This window comes from Oncorhynchus masou, chromosome 31 (assembly GCF_036934945.1).
Source record: "Oncorhynchus masou masou isolate Uvic2021 chromosome 31, UVic_Omas_1.1, whole genome shotgun sequence".
Taxonomy (NCBI): domain Eukaryota; kingdom Metazoa; phylum Chordata; class Actinopteri; order Salmoniformes; family Salmonidae; genus Oncorhynchus; species Oncorhynchus masou.
Genome location: NC_088242.1, coordinates 97,733,857 through 97,748,576, shown reverse-complemented (window position 1 = coordinate 97,748,576; position 14,720 = coordinate 97,733,857). Strand labels below are relative to the sequence as shown.

Genomic DNA, 14,720 nt, shown 5'->3' with positions numbered 1-14,720 from the left:
AAGGGATGAGGAGAGAGAGCTCTGGTTGCATTTTATTGTACTGTATATGAAGAGAGACCCGTCGGGCTGAGGCGGCGCCCTTCCTACCTTCTCTGAGGTGTTATCAGTCTCAGCGTCGAGGCGTTTCTGGGTGAAGATAATGTTGAACACGGCGTGGGAGCGACTGCTGGTCTCGTTCATGTTGGTGGCGGCCACCGTCCTGCAGAGAACAAGGGAATGTTGGGCAATGTTCATTTGGTACCAAACTGAAGAAAACTGACTGAAACAGGAAGTAACTTTCCTGGACTTGTCCAATAAGAAACACTCATTTGTCCTTTGTGCGACACGGAACATGACAGAGCATACTGCATGATGAAACACCACAGAAATACCCATGAGTTCACCAGTCAGGTTTCCAATGTTAGAGGTTCCCACACCTTTCCATAGATGTTATTTCCAGACAGTGTGTACAGATCCTACCGTGTAATGCCCTTTTAATTATTTTTTTAACATATATTTAACATTTATCTAACATTAATGTAACATTTATTTAACATATATTTAACAGTTATCTAAAATTGATCTAACATTTATTTAACATTTATTTAACATTTATGCAACATTTATGCAATGAGTATGCAACATGTATTTAACATTTATTTAACATATATGTAACATATATTTAACATTTATCTAACATTTATATAACATTTATTTAACATATATTTATTTATTTAACTTTTATTTAACTTTTATTTAACATTTATTTAACATATATTTAACATGTATTTATTTATTTAACATTTATTTACCATATATTTACCATATATTTACCATATATTTAACATATATTTAACATTTAACTAACATTTATCTAACATTTATTTTACATTTATTTAACATATATTTAACATATATTTAACATTTATTTAACATTTATCTAACACTGATCCAACATTTATTAAAAATGTATTTAACATTTATTTAACTAGGCAAGTCAGTTAAGAAGAAATAATTATTTTACAATGACGGCTTACCCCGGCCAAACCGTAACCCGGACGACGCTGAGGCAAAATTGTGCGCCGCCCGATGGGACTAGTATGTACAGAACCTACTGTGTGATGTAACACGAGTGAAATCTACTCACATTGAGACAGAAGAACAATAACAAGTGAAATGTCTGAGTCATTTGAGATCAATGATCCATCTTGCTAATAAAGCATACAAGCCTCCACGGTGAACAGTTTTATTCGGGCGCAAAAATTAATTTCAACAAGATATGCCAAATGACAGATAAATTAAAACTAATTTCCCCTAACACTCTCTAGCAACCAAAACATAAATTATCGTCTTCCTAATGACACGTTGCATTCAACGTGAGACGTTTTAAGCGGGGCCATCAGCGACTGGTTCTGCTACTGTTTAGTTGCTATGGTTAGCTTAGAGCTAATGAGACAAGAGACAATGTGGTGATTCGTAGGGAGCCTAAAGTTCTGCCCAGCAGCAGTGAGGAGTGTACTGAGGAAGAATAGTATTGTGGTGTGATACATTTCTAGGGAGGTTAAAGTTCTGTCCAAGCAGCATTGAGTGATATCTGTGAGGTAGAGAGTCGCAGTGCAACACAACCATTTTATATTTTCCATCCTGCTGCTCTTTTCACATTGGGATGAAAAACAGAAAGAACTGGAAATACAGTGTTCGATCCTGACACCTCGGTAGAGGCCTGACACCTCGGTAGAGGCCTGACACCTCGGTAGAGGCCTGACATCTCGGTAGAGGCCTGACACCTCGGTAGAGGCCTGCCACCTCGGTACATCCCTGACACCTCGGTAGAGGCCTGACACCTCGGTACAGCCCTGACACCTCGGTACATCCCTGACACCTCGGTAGAGGCCTGACATCTCGGTAGAGGCCTGACACCTCGGTACAGCCCTGACATGTCGGTAGAGGCCTGACAGCTCGATAGAGCCCTGACACACCCCTTTACAGAGTCTTGTTTCACTGCTACCAGTTACACCCCCCTTTACAGAGTCTTGTTTCACTGCTACCAGTTACACCCCCCTTTACAGAGTCTTGTTTCACTGCTACCAGTTACACTCCACTTTACAGAGTCTTGTTTCACTGCCACCAGTTACACACCCCTTTACAGAGTCTTGTTTCACTGCAACACACCCCTTTACAGAGTCTTGTTTCACTGCCACCAGTTACACACCCCTTTACAGAGTCTTGTTTCACTGCAACACACCCCTTTACAGAGTCTTGTTTCACTGCCACCAGTTACACCCCCCTTTACAGAGTCTTGTTTCACTGCTACCAGTTACACACCCCTTTACAGAGTCTTGTTTCACTGCCACCAGTTACACACCCCTTTACAGAGTCTTGTTTCACTGCTACCAGTTACACACCCCTTTACAGAGTCTTGTTTCACTGCTACCAGTTACACACCCCTTTACAGAGTCTTGCTTCACTGCAACACACCCCTTTACAGAGTCTTGTTTCACTGCCACCAGTTACACCCCCCTTTACAGAGTCTTGCTTCACTGCTACCAGTTACACCCCCCTTTACAGAGTCTTGTTTCACTGCCACCAGTTACACCCCCCTTTACAGAGTCTTGTTTCACTGCTACCAGTTACACCCCCCTTTACAGAGTCTTGTTTCACTGCCACCAGTTACACCCCCCTTTACAGAGTCTTGTTTCACTGCCACCAGTTACACCCCCCTTTACAGAGTCTTGTTTCACTGCTACCAGTTACACCCCCCTTTACAGAGTCTTGTTTCACTGCCACCAGTTACACACCCCTTTACAGAGTCTTGTTTCACTGCCACCAGTTACACCCCCCTTTATAGAGTCTTGTTTCACTGCCACTGGTTACACACCCCTTTACAGAGTCTTGTTTCACTGCCACCAGTTACACACCCCTTTACAGAGTCTTGTTTCACTGCCACCAGTTACACACCCCTTTACAGAGTCTTGTTTCACTGCCACCAGTTACACCCCCCTTTACAGAGTCTTGTTTCACTGCCACCAGTTACACACCCCTTTACAGAGTCTTGTTTCACTGCCACCAGTTACACCCCCCTTTACAGTGTCTTGTTTCACTGCCACCCGTTACACACCCCTTTACAGAGTCTTGTTTCACTGCCACCAGTTACACCCCCCTTTACAGAGTCTTGCTTCACTGCAACACACCCCTTTACAGAGTCTGGTTTCACTGCCACCAGTTACACACCCCTTTACAGAGTCTTGTTTCACTGCCACCGGTTACACACCCCTTTACAGAGTCTTGTTTCACTGCCACCAGTTACACCCCACTTTACAGAGTCTTGTTTCACTGCTACCAGTTACACCCCCCTTTACAGTGTCTTGTTTCACTGCCACCCGTTACACACCCCTTTACAGAGTCTTGTTTCACTGCCACCAGTTACACACCCCTTTACAGAGTCTTGTTTCACTGCCACCAGTTACACACCCCTTTACAGAGTCTTGTTTCACTGCCACCAGTTACACACCCCTTTACAGAGTCTTGTTTCACTGCCACCAGTTACACATCCCTTTACAGAGTCTTGTTTCACTGCTACCAGTTACACACCCCTTTACAGAGTCTTGTTTCACTGCCACCAGTTACACCCCCCTTTACAGAGTCTTGTTTCACTGCCACCAGTTACACCCCCCTTTACAGAGTCTTGTTTCACTGCCACCAGTTACACACCCCTTTACAGAGTCTTGCTTCACTGCAACACACCCCTTTACAGAGTCTTGTTTCACTGCCACCAGTTACACACCCCTTTACAGAGTCTTGTTTCACTGCCACCAGTTACACACCCCTTTACAGAGTCTTGTTTCACTGCCACCAGTTACACACCCCTTTACAGAGTCTTGTTTCACTGCTACCGGTTACACATCCCTTACAGTTGCAGCACGGACAAGTCTGGAACTTCAATCATTCATTGCTGCTTTGTTTTGTCCTGTCTTTCTGCTGGAGTATCCTAGTTTTCCCCGTCTCCCCGTCTCCGCTACACTCCCACCATGTCTTTAACGTGTTAGTTAATGAACATCTATTCTGGTCTGTTAGTTAGTTCAAGTCTTCCCATGCAGTAAATTCCCTCATCGACACAACATTTCGTAATTAATGACTCTATTAATTCACGGCCAACAGGGTACACTATGGAAACTTCACCTCACCAAGGTTGCATCCCAAACGGAACAGTAGCCCCTATGTTCAAAAGTAGTGCACTACATAGGGAATAGAGAGATATTTGGGACTCACACCAAACCTTCTCAAACAGAGCCTGTGTTCCATTTAGAATGCAGGCTCAGTATAATGCCTGAGGCTAAGTGATATTGCTCGTGTGGATATTGGAACAAAGGCACAATCTTTAGAATAAAATCACATTTGAATTACTGACAAACCAAAAACACCCCAAAGAACATAAACCCTGGCCGTCATATATCATCCATCCTTAATCCATCCGTTCACCCACCCAATCATCCATCCATCCATCCATCCGACGCCAAGATAAATTCCGAGTAACATGGTTTCAAATCAAATCAAATGTTATTTGTCACGTGCTGAATACAACAGATGTAGGCCATACAATGAAATGCTTACTTACAACCCCTTCCCAAGCAATGTAGTTTTAAGGAAAAAAACGTTTTAAAAAGCAAGAGAAGAAAAACAAGTAATTAAAAAGCAACAGTAAATAACAGAAGTTGGGCTATATACAGGGTGTTACAGTACAGAGTCAATGTGGAGGCTATATACAAGGTATTACGGTACAGAGTCAATGTGGAGGCTATATACAGTGGGTACAGAGTCAATGTGGAGGCAATATACAGGGTATTACGGTACAGAGTCAATGTGGAGGCTATATACAGGGGGTACCGGTACAGAGTCAATGTGGAGGCTATATACAGGGTGTTACGGTACAGAGTCAATGTGGAGGCTATATACAGGGGGTATCAGTACAGAGTCAATGTGGAGACTATATACAGGGGGTACCAGTATAGAGTCAATGTGTCAATGTGCGGGGGCACCGGGTAATTGAGGTAGTTATGTACATGCAGGTAGGGCTATTAAAGTGGCTATGCATAGATAATAACAGAGAGTAGAAGCAGCGTATGGGGGGGGTGCAAATAGTCTGGGTAGCCATTTGATTAGATGTTCAGGAGTCTTATGGCTTGGGGATAGAAGCTGTTTAGAAGCCTCGTGGATCTCGACTTGGCGCTCCAGTACCGCTTGCCGTGTGGTAGCAGAGAGAACAGTCTATGACTAGGGCCTTCCTCTGACACCGCCTGGTATAGAGGTCCAGGATGACAGGGATCTTGGCCCCGGTGATGTACTGGGCCGTACGCACTACCCTCTGTAGTGACTTGTGGTCGCAGGCCGAGCAGTCTTACCTCCTCCCTATTGGCTGTCTCATCGTTGTTGTGATCAGGCCTACCACTGTTGTGTCATCAGCAAACTTAATGATGGTGTTGGAGTTGTGCCTGGCTGTGCAGTCACGAGTGAACAGGGTGTGCAGGAGGGAACTGAGCACGCACCCCTGAGGGGCCCCCGTGTTGAGGATCAGCGTGGCGGATGTGTTGTTACCTACCCTTACCTCCTAGGGGCGGCCCATCAGGAAGTCTAGGTACCAGTTGCAGAGGGAGGTGTTTAGTTCCAGGGTCTTTAGCTTAGTGATGAGCTTTGTGGGAACTATGGTGTTGAACGCTGAGTGGTAGTCAATGAACAGAATTCTCACATTCCTTTTGTCCAGGTGGGAAAGGTGTCACGTCTGCTCCTGCTCTTCCTTGCCCCTGGCGCTTGAGGGCGCCAGATTACCCTGCATCACATGTTCCTGCCATCCATCAGTCACACCTGCCCTCCCTCGACATCAGCGTTATTGGACTCACCTGGACTGACTGACACATTTCCTCCCCTGTATTTGTCTGTTCCCCTGCTGCTGCATTAATTGTTTTTGTCTTCGTTTCTGTTTGCTGACGCTGTGCTTGTCTCGTTATTTATTAAACGTTACTCCCCGTACATGCTCTGTCTCTCCAGCATCATCTCATGTGACAAAAGGGCAGTGTGGAGTGCAATAGAGATTCCATCATCTGTGGATCTGTTGGGGCGGTATGCAAATTGGAGTGGGTCTAGGGTTTCTGGGATAATGGTGTTGATGTGAGCCATGACCAGCCTTTCATGGCTACAGACATGAGTGCTACATGTCGGTAGTCATTTACGCAGGTTACCTCGGTGTTCTTAAGAACAGGCACTATGGTGGTCTACTTGAAACATGTTGGTATTACAGACTCAGAAAGGGAGAGGTTGAAAATGTCAGTGAAGACACTTGCCAGTTGGTCAGCACATGCTCGGAGTACACGTCCTGGTAATCCGTCTGGTCCAGCGTCCTTGTGAATGTTGACATGTTTAAAGGTCTTACTCACATCGGCTGTGGAGAGTGTGATCACACAGTCATCCGGAACAGCTGATGCTCTCATGCATGTGTCAGTGTTACTTGCCTCGAAGCGAGCACAGGAATTATTTAGCTCACTGGGCAGCTCTCGGCTGTGCTTCCCTTTGTAGTCCGTAATAGTTTGCAAGCCCTGCCACATCTGTCGAGCATCGGAACCGGTGTAGTATGATTCAATCTTCGTCCTGTATTGACGCTTTGCCTGTTTGATAGTTCGTCGAGGGCATAGCAGGATTTCTTATAAGCTTCCGGGTTAGAGTCCCGCTCCTTGAAAGTGGCAGCTCTACCCTTTAGCTCTGTGCGAATGTTGCCTGTAATCCATGGCTTCTGGTTGGGGTATGTATGTGCAGTTACTGTGGGGACGACGTCCTCGATGCACTTATTGATAAAGCCAGTGACTGATGTGGTGTATTCCTCAATGCCATCGGAAGAATCCCGGAACATGTTCTAGTCTGTGATAGTAAAGAAGTCCTGTAGTTTAGCATCTGCTTCATTTGACCACTTATAGACCAAGTCACTGGTGCTTCCTGCTTTAATTTTTGCTTGTAAGCAAGAATCAGGAGGATAGAGTTGTGGTCAGAATTACCAAATGGAGGACGAGGGAGAGTTTTGTATTTGTCTATGTGTGTGGAGTAAAGGTGGTCTAGAATTCTTTTTCCCCTCTGGTTGCAAATTAAACATGTTGATAGAAATTATGTTAAACTGATTTAAGTTTCCCTGCACTAAAGTCCCTGGCCACTAGGAGTGCCGCCTCTGGGTGAGCGTCTTCCTGTTTGCTTATGGTGGTATACAGCTCATTCAGTGCAGTTTTAGTGCCAACCTCGCTCTGCGGTGGTGTGTAGACAGCTACGAAAAATACAGATGAAAACTCTCTAGGTAGATAGTGTGGTCTACAGCTTACCATGAGATACTCTACCCCAGGCGAGCAAAACTTTGAGACTTTCTTAGATATCGTGCACCAGCTGTGAATCTGTCCTGCCGATACAGTGTATAACAGCTGTATGTTCTTGATGTTGTCATTCAGCCCAGACTTGGTGAAACATAAGATATTACAGTTTTTAATGTCCCGTTGGTAGGATATGCCGTGCCTTCAGTTAGTCCCATTTATTTTCCAGCGATTGAACGTTAGCTAGCAGGACGGAAGGCCACTCGTCACCTGATCCTCACAAGGTACCCTGATCTTTTGCCTCGAAATCTCAGTTTTCTTCGCCATGGAATCACGGGGATCAGGGCCTGGTTGGGTGTCTGTAGTATATCCATCGCGTCCGACTCATTGAAGACTCGTCCATTGAAGACTCGTCCAATTTGAGGTGAGTAATCCCAGTTCTGATGTCCAGAAGCTCTTTTCGGTCATCTCTACCCCCGGGGCGCCATGGCAATTAAGTTTTCTGATTCTGATTCATCAACCCACCCACCCATCCATCCACACATCCACCTACCCATACATACACTGTACATCTACCTATCTAACCATCCACCCATCCATCAATCCATCCATCCACTCACCTGGCCTTGTTTCCAGAGTCCATGAGGTCCTGGATGTCGTTGTAGGAGGTGACGGCCAGCTTGGACAGGTCCTCTACGTAGGGCCCCATCAGGGGGTGTTCCCTCACACGCAGGTTCCCCTTGTTCTTAGGGTTCAGGAGGTCACGCACACGCTCACAGTAGATCTCCATGTAGCTCACCTGAGGAGGAGGCAGGGTGGGGGAGGGGCATAAAAGGGTTAGAACACAGGAGAGGTCACGAATAGTCACATCTCCCACAGGTTCTTTCTCATTTCATCTTTCTTAGATTCCTCATGTCCTCTCTTCTCATATTCTTGGAGGGACCATGGATCCATGGCTTCAATGTGTTTTGAGAAGGAGGCAAGGAGAGTGCATGCTAAGAATTTTTATTTATTTTACCTTTATTTTACTAGGCAAGTCAGTTAAGAACAAATTCTTATTTTCAATGACGGCCTAAGAACAGTGGGTTAACTGCCTGTTCAGGGGCAGAACGACAGATTTTGTACCTTGTCAGCTTGGGGATTTGAACTTGCAACCTTTCGGTTACTAGTCCGGTTACTGCTCCAATGCTCTAACCACTAGGCTACCCTGCAACCCCGGAAAGATGGAAAATAATTAAGAAAAAAGCCATAGTGAGAGGAAGTGGACCCCTACAGGAAGACAGGACGTGACATGATGGGTAGTGGGAACCAATAAAGAGGCCCCTGTATGTTAACTGTACGAACCTCCACAGAGTAGGACTTGGTGTTGTCATTATTACAGTCGTTGAACTTGGTGAAAAGGTCTTCACACATCTAGGGGGAGCAAGAGAGGAAAAGGTTTGGAGTGAGCATTTATTATCAACTGATATTTGGTTTGTATGTACGGGGGACAGATACGAACACATTGACACACTGAATAATCAACCATCCAATGTGTTGCACCACAATTTAGCTTTCATTAATTTCCAACACCTGTTCTTCTTGTGTTTAGGCATGAAGAGCTAAGTGAATGATTCGCTAACTTTCCGAAAATTCCCTAGTTATCCAGCAGTTCCGGTTGGAGAATTCAGGATTCTGGCAATGTTCCATTTGGGAAAACCAGGGATTTTTCAAAAAAGTTACTGAAATGTTGTAACCCTGGTGTTAGAGGTAACAGGATATGCAACCCTGGTGTTGGAGGTAACAGGATATGTAACCCTGGTAACAGGATATGTAACCCTGGTGTTAGAGGTAACAGGATATGTAACCCTGGTGTTAGAGGTAACAGGATATGTAACCCTGGTGTTAGAGGTAACAGGATATGTAACCCTGGTAACAGGATATGCAACCCTGGTGTTGGAGGTAACAGGATATGTAACCCTGGTGTTAGAGGTAACAGGATATGTAACCCTGGTGTTAGAGGTAACAGGATATGCAACCCTGGTGTTGGAGGTAACAGGATATGTAACCCTGGTGTTAGAGGTAACATTATATGTAACCCTGGTGTTAGAGGTAACAGGATATGCAACCCTGGTGTTGGAGGTAACAGGATATGTAACCCTGGTGTTGGAGGTAACAGGATATGCTGTATACCAGAGGGATAATTCCTTCCTGGTCCTTCAAGTCCGGCTTGCCCATCATGGTGTAGGACTTCCCAGATCCGGTCTGGCCATAGGCAAAGATACAGACGTTGTATCCCTCGAAGGCATGGAGCAGCATCTCCTCACCAATGTCCTTGTACACCTGCTGCTGGCCAGCAAAGTTGATGTCCTCGGGCTGTGGAGAGAGAATGTGTTCGATAAACATCCATCAACATGATTAACCAAGACACCACTACAATTTGGAATAATTGTTTTTTGTTGTTTTCTACTTATATGATAATCCTACATATGACATTCTCAACTATGTCTCTGGGTGCTGTAGCCCAGGAGTAATCTGTGTATCTGGGTACTGTAGTCCAGGAGTAATCTGTGTATCTGGGTAATGTAGTCCAGGAGTAATCTGTGTATATGGGTAATGTAGTCCAGGAGTAATCTGTGTATCTGGGTAATGTAGTCCAGAAGTAATCTGTGTCTAAGGGGGCTGTAGCCCAGGAGTAATCTGTGTCTCTGGGTAATGTAGTCCAGGAGTAATCTGTGTCTCTGGGTGCTGTAGCTCAGGAGTAATCTGTGTCTCTGGGGGCTGGTGCCCAGGAGTAATCTGTGTATCTGGGTAATGTAGTCCAGGGGTAATCGGTGTCTCTGGGTAATGTAGTGTAGGAGTAATCTGTGTCTCTGGGTAAAGTAGCCCAGGAGTAATTTGTGTACCTGGGCAATGTAGTCCAGGAGTAATCTGTGTATCTGGGTAAAGTAGCCCAGGAGTAATCTGTGTCTCTGGGTAATGTAGTCCAGGAGTAATCTTTGTCTCTGGGTAATGTAGTCCAGGAGTAATCTGTGTCTCTGGGTAATGTAGTCCAGGAGTAATCTGTGTCTCTGGGTAATGTAGTCCAGGAGTAATCTGTGTCTCTGGGTAATGTAGTCCAGGAGTAATCTGTGTATCTGGGTAATGTAGTCCAGGAGTAATCTGTGTCTCTGGGTAATGTAGTCCAGGAGTAATCTGTGTCTCTGGGTAATGTAGCCCAGGAGTAATCTGTGTCTCTGGGTAATGTAGCCCAGGAGTAATCAGTGTATCTGGGTAATGTAGTCCAGGAGTAATCTGTGTCTCTGGGTAATGTAGCCCAGGAGTAATCAGTGTATCTGGGTAATGTAGTCCAGGAGTAATCTGTGTCTCTGGATAATGTAGTCCAGGAGTAATCTGTGTCTCTGGGTACTGTAACCCAAATTGTATGGTTCTGACAAAACAGAGTTAAATTAACGGACAACTAGTAAAAGCTCAAACCAAGTTAATTCACCTAAACAGCTGAAAAGACAAAGACACGTTTCTACCAGGACGCCCACTTTAGGCGGAGTCTCCTCCTTTTCTCCAAACACGACATCTTTGTTGCTAGGCAGGAAGTTAAGCGATGTGGGTAATAAACTGTTCCTTCTCCCTTCATGTGCCCTGACTTGACCTTTGGGCCATCATTCTTCACTAATCCACAGCTATTCAACCTTATCAGTGACCTTAAACACGTGATTGACTTTTCCCTTACTCAGTAACTCTCCAAGCCCCTAGGCTCATATCCATCCTTAATTGGATAACTTTTATTACTTAATTGGATAACTTTTATTACTTAATTGGATAACTTTTATTACTTAATTGGACAACCTTTATTACTTAATTGGATAACTTTTATTACTTAATTGGATAACTTTTATTACTTAATTGGATAACTTTTATTACTTAATTGACCCAACAATACGTGTAACCTTTATTTAACTAGGCAAGTCGGGCTAAGCACAAATCCTTGTTTACAACAACGACCGACACATAACCATTAACTTCTGGTGTAGCAAATATATTTAAAAAAATACAAACCCAAGACAAGTGCCGTCTCAGATCAAATATATGCATGTCGAATGTAATCAAAGTCCTTTTAATAAAGGATTACTGTGTAGTATGACATCAGCAGGGGTACAGGTACTTACCGAGGTGTGTGACCAGTAGGAGTAATCAAAGTTGAAGCTCTTATTCTCTTTAGGCTGCTTGGGGTTCAGGATGGCTGAAAGACATGACAAACAGATTAGTGAGAGAGAGAGAGAGAGAGAGCGAGAGAGAGAGGCAAAGAGAGAGGCAAAGAGAGAGGAAAGAGAGAGAGAGAGAGGCAAAGAGAGAGAGAGGCAAAGAGAGAGAGAGAGAGAGGCAGAAGAGAGAGGCAAGAGAGAGAGAGAGAGAGAGAGAGAGAGGCAAAGAGAGAGACAGAGAGAGAGAGAGGCAAGAGAGAGAGAGAGAGAGAGAGAGAGATAGAGAGACAGAGAGAGAGAGAGAGAGAGAGAGAGGCAAGAGAGAGGAGAGAGAGAGGCAGAAGAGAGAGAGAGAGAGAGAGAGAGAGAGAGAGAGAGAGAGAGAGAGGGAGGGAGAGAGGGAGAGAGAGAGAGAGAGGGAGAGAGAGGAAGGAACACAAAAGGAACATAAATTTCAAAATACCAATATGGGATTTGGCTAAAAATACTTGAATCAGTCATAGAGCCTATTGCCCTTTATGGTTGTGAGGTCTGGCGTCCGCTCACTAACCAAGACTTCACAAAATGGGACAAACACCAAATTGAGACTCTGCACACAGAATTCTGCAAAAATATCCTCCGTGTACAACGTAAAACACCAAATAATGCATGCAGAGCAGAATTAGGCCGATACCCACTAATTATCAAAATCCAGAAAAGAGCCGTTAAATTCTATAAACACCTAAAAGGAAGCGATTCCCAAACCTTCCATAACAAAGCCATCACCTACAGAGAGATGAACCTGGAGAAGAGTCACCTAAGCAAGCTGGTCCTGGGGCTCTGTTCACAAACACAAACACACCCTACAGAGCCCCAGGACAGCAGCACAATTAGACCCAACCAAATCATGAGAAAACAAAAAGATAATTACTTGACACATTGGAAAGAATTAACAAAAAAACAGAGCAAAATAGAATGGTATTTGGCCCTAAACAGAGAGTACACAGTGGCAGAATACCTGACCACTGTGACTGACCTAAAATTAAGGAAAGCTTGACTATGCACAGACTCAGTGAGCATAGCCTTGCTATTGAGAAAGGCCGCCGTAGGCAGACCTGGCTCTCAAGAGAAGACAGGCTATGTGCTCACTGCCCACAAAATGAGGTGGAAACTGAGCTGCACTTCCTAACCTCCTGCCCAATGTATGACCATATTGGGGAGACATATTTCCCTCAGATTACACAGATCCACAAAGAATTCGAAAACAAATCCAATTTTGATAAACTCCCATATCTACTGGGCGAAATTCCACAGTGTTCCATCACAGCAACAAGATTTGTGACCTGTTGCCACGAGAAAAGGGCAACCAGTGAAGAACACACACCATTGTAAATACAACCCATATTTATGCTTATTTATTTTATCTTGTGTCCTTTAACCATTTGTACATTGTTAAAATGCTGTATATATATATATATAATATGACATTTGTAATGTCTTTATTGTTTTGAAACTTCTGTATGTGTAATGTTTACTGTTCATTATTATTGTTTATTTCACTTTATATATTCACTTTATATATTATCAACCTCACTTGCTTTGGCAATGTTAACACATGTTTCCCATGCCAATAAAGCCCTTGAATTGAAATTGAATTGAATTGACAGAGCGAGAGAGAGACAGAGAGAGACAGAGAGAGAGAGAGAGAGAGATGTTTGCCTGTTCTTAGAGGACGAGAGAGAGAGAGGGATATATTGACCATTTGTACATTGTTACAACACTGTATATATACAGTGCCTTGCGAAAGTATTCGGGCCCCTTGAACTTTGTGACCTTTTGCCACATTTCAGGCTTCAAACATAAAGATATAAAACTGTATTTTTTTGTGAAGAATCAACAACAAGTGGGACACAATCATGAAGTGGAACGACATTTATTGGATATTTCAAACTTTTTTAACAAATCAAAAACTGAAAAATTGGGCGTGCACAATTATTCAGTCCCTTTACTTTCAGTGCAGCAAACTCTCTCCAGAAGTTCAGTGAGGATCTCTGAATGATCCAATGTTGACCTAAATGACTAATGATGATAAATACACAATCCACCTGTGTGTAATCAAGTCTCCATATAAATGCACCTGCACTGTGATAATCTCAGAGGTCCGTTAAAAGCGCAGAGAGCATCATGAAGAACAAGGAACACACCAGGCAGGTCCGAGATACTGTTGTGAAGAAGTTTAAAGCCGGATTTGGATACAAAAAGATTTCCCAAGCTTTAAACATCCCAAGGAGCACTGTGCAAGCGATAATATTGAAATGGAAGGAGTATCAGACCACTGCAAATCTACAAAGACCTGGCCGTCCCTCTAAACTTTCAGCTCATACAACGAGAAGACTGATCAGAGATGCAGCCAAGAGGCCCATGATCACTCTGGATGAACTGCAGAGATCTACAGCTGAGGTGGGAGACTCTGTCCATAGGACAACAATCAGTCGTATATTGCACAAATCTGGCCTTTATGGAAGAGTGGCAAGAAGAAAGCCATTTCTTAAAGATATCCATAAAAAGTGTTGTTTAAAGTTTGCCACAAGCCACCTGGGAGACAGACCAAACATGTGGAAGAACGTGCTCTGGTCAGATGAAACCAAAATTGAACTTTTTGGCAACAATGCAAAACGTTATGTTTGGCGTAAAAGCAACACAGCTCATTACCCTGAACACACCATACCCACTGTCAAACATGGTGGTGGCAGCATCATGGTTTGGGCCTGCTTTTCTTCAGCAGGGACAGGGAAGATGGTTAAAATTGATGGGAAGACGGATGGAGCCAAATACAGGACCATTCTGGAAGAAAACCTGATGGAGTCTGCAAAAGACCTGAGACTGGGACGGAGATTTGTCTTCCAACAAGACAATGATCCAAAACAAAAGCAAAATCTACAATGGAATGGTTCAAAAATAAATATATCCAGGTGTTAGAATGGCCAAGTCAAAGTCCAGACCTGAATCCAATCGAGAATCTGTGGAAAGAACTGAAAACTGCTGTTCACAAATGCTCTCCATCCAACCTCACTGAGCTCGAGCTGTTTTGCAAGGAGGAATGGGAAAAAATTTCAGTCTCTCGATGTGCAAAACTGATAGAGACATACCCCAAGCGACTTACAGCTGTAATCGCAGCAAAAGGTGGTGCTACAAAGTATTAACTTAAGGGGGCTGAATAATTTTGCACGCCCAATTTTTC

At 43.9% G+C, this 14,720-nt stretch overlaps 1 protein-coding gene across 7 annotated transcripts in view; it reads right to left on the bottom strand.

Annotated features, from left to right (window-relative positions):
• Positions 1-14,720, bottom strand: part of LOC135524802 (kinesin-like protein KIF1A) — a 183,425-nt gene that overhangs the window by 120,579 nt on the left and 48,126 nt on the right. For all 7 annotated transcript variants that reach the window (XM_064952638.1, XM_064952631.1, XM_064952632.1 and 4 more), the window contains exons 3-7: positions 11,465-11,538; positions 9,492-9,674; positions 8,664-8,732; positions 7,940-8,118; positions 88-199 (exon numbers count right to left, since the gene is read on the bottom strand). In XM_064952638.1, coding sequence (XP_064808710.1) covers positions 88-199; positions 7,940-8,118; positions 8,664-8,732; positions 9,492-9,674; positions 11,465-11,538 — 617 coding nt within the window. The remainder of the gene's footprint in view (positions 1-87; positions 200-7,939; positions 8,119-8,663; positions 8,733-9,491; positions 9,675-11,464; positions 11,539-14,720) is intronic.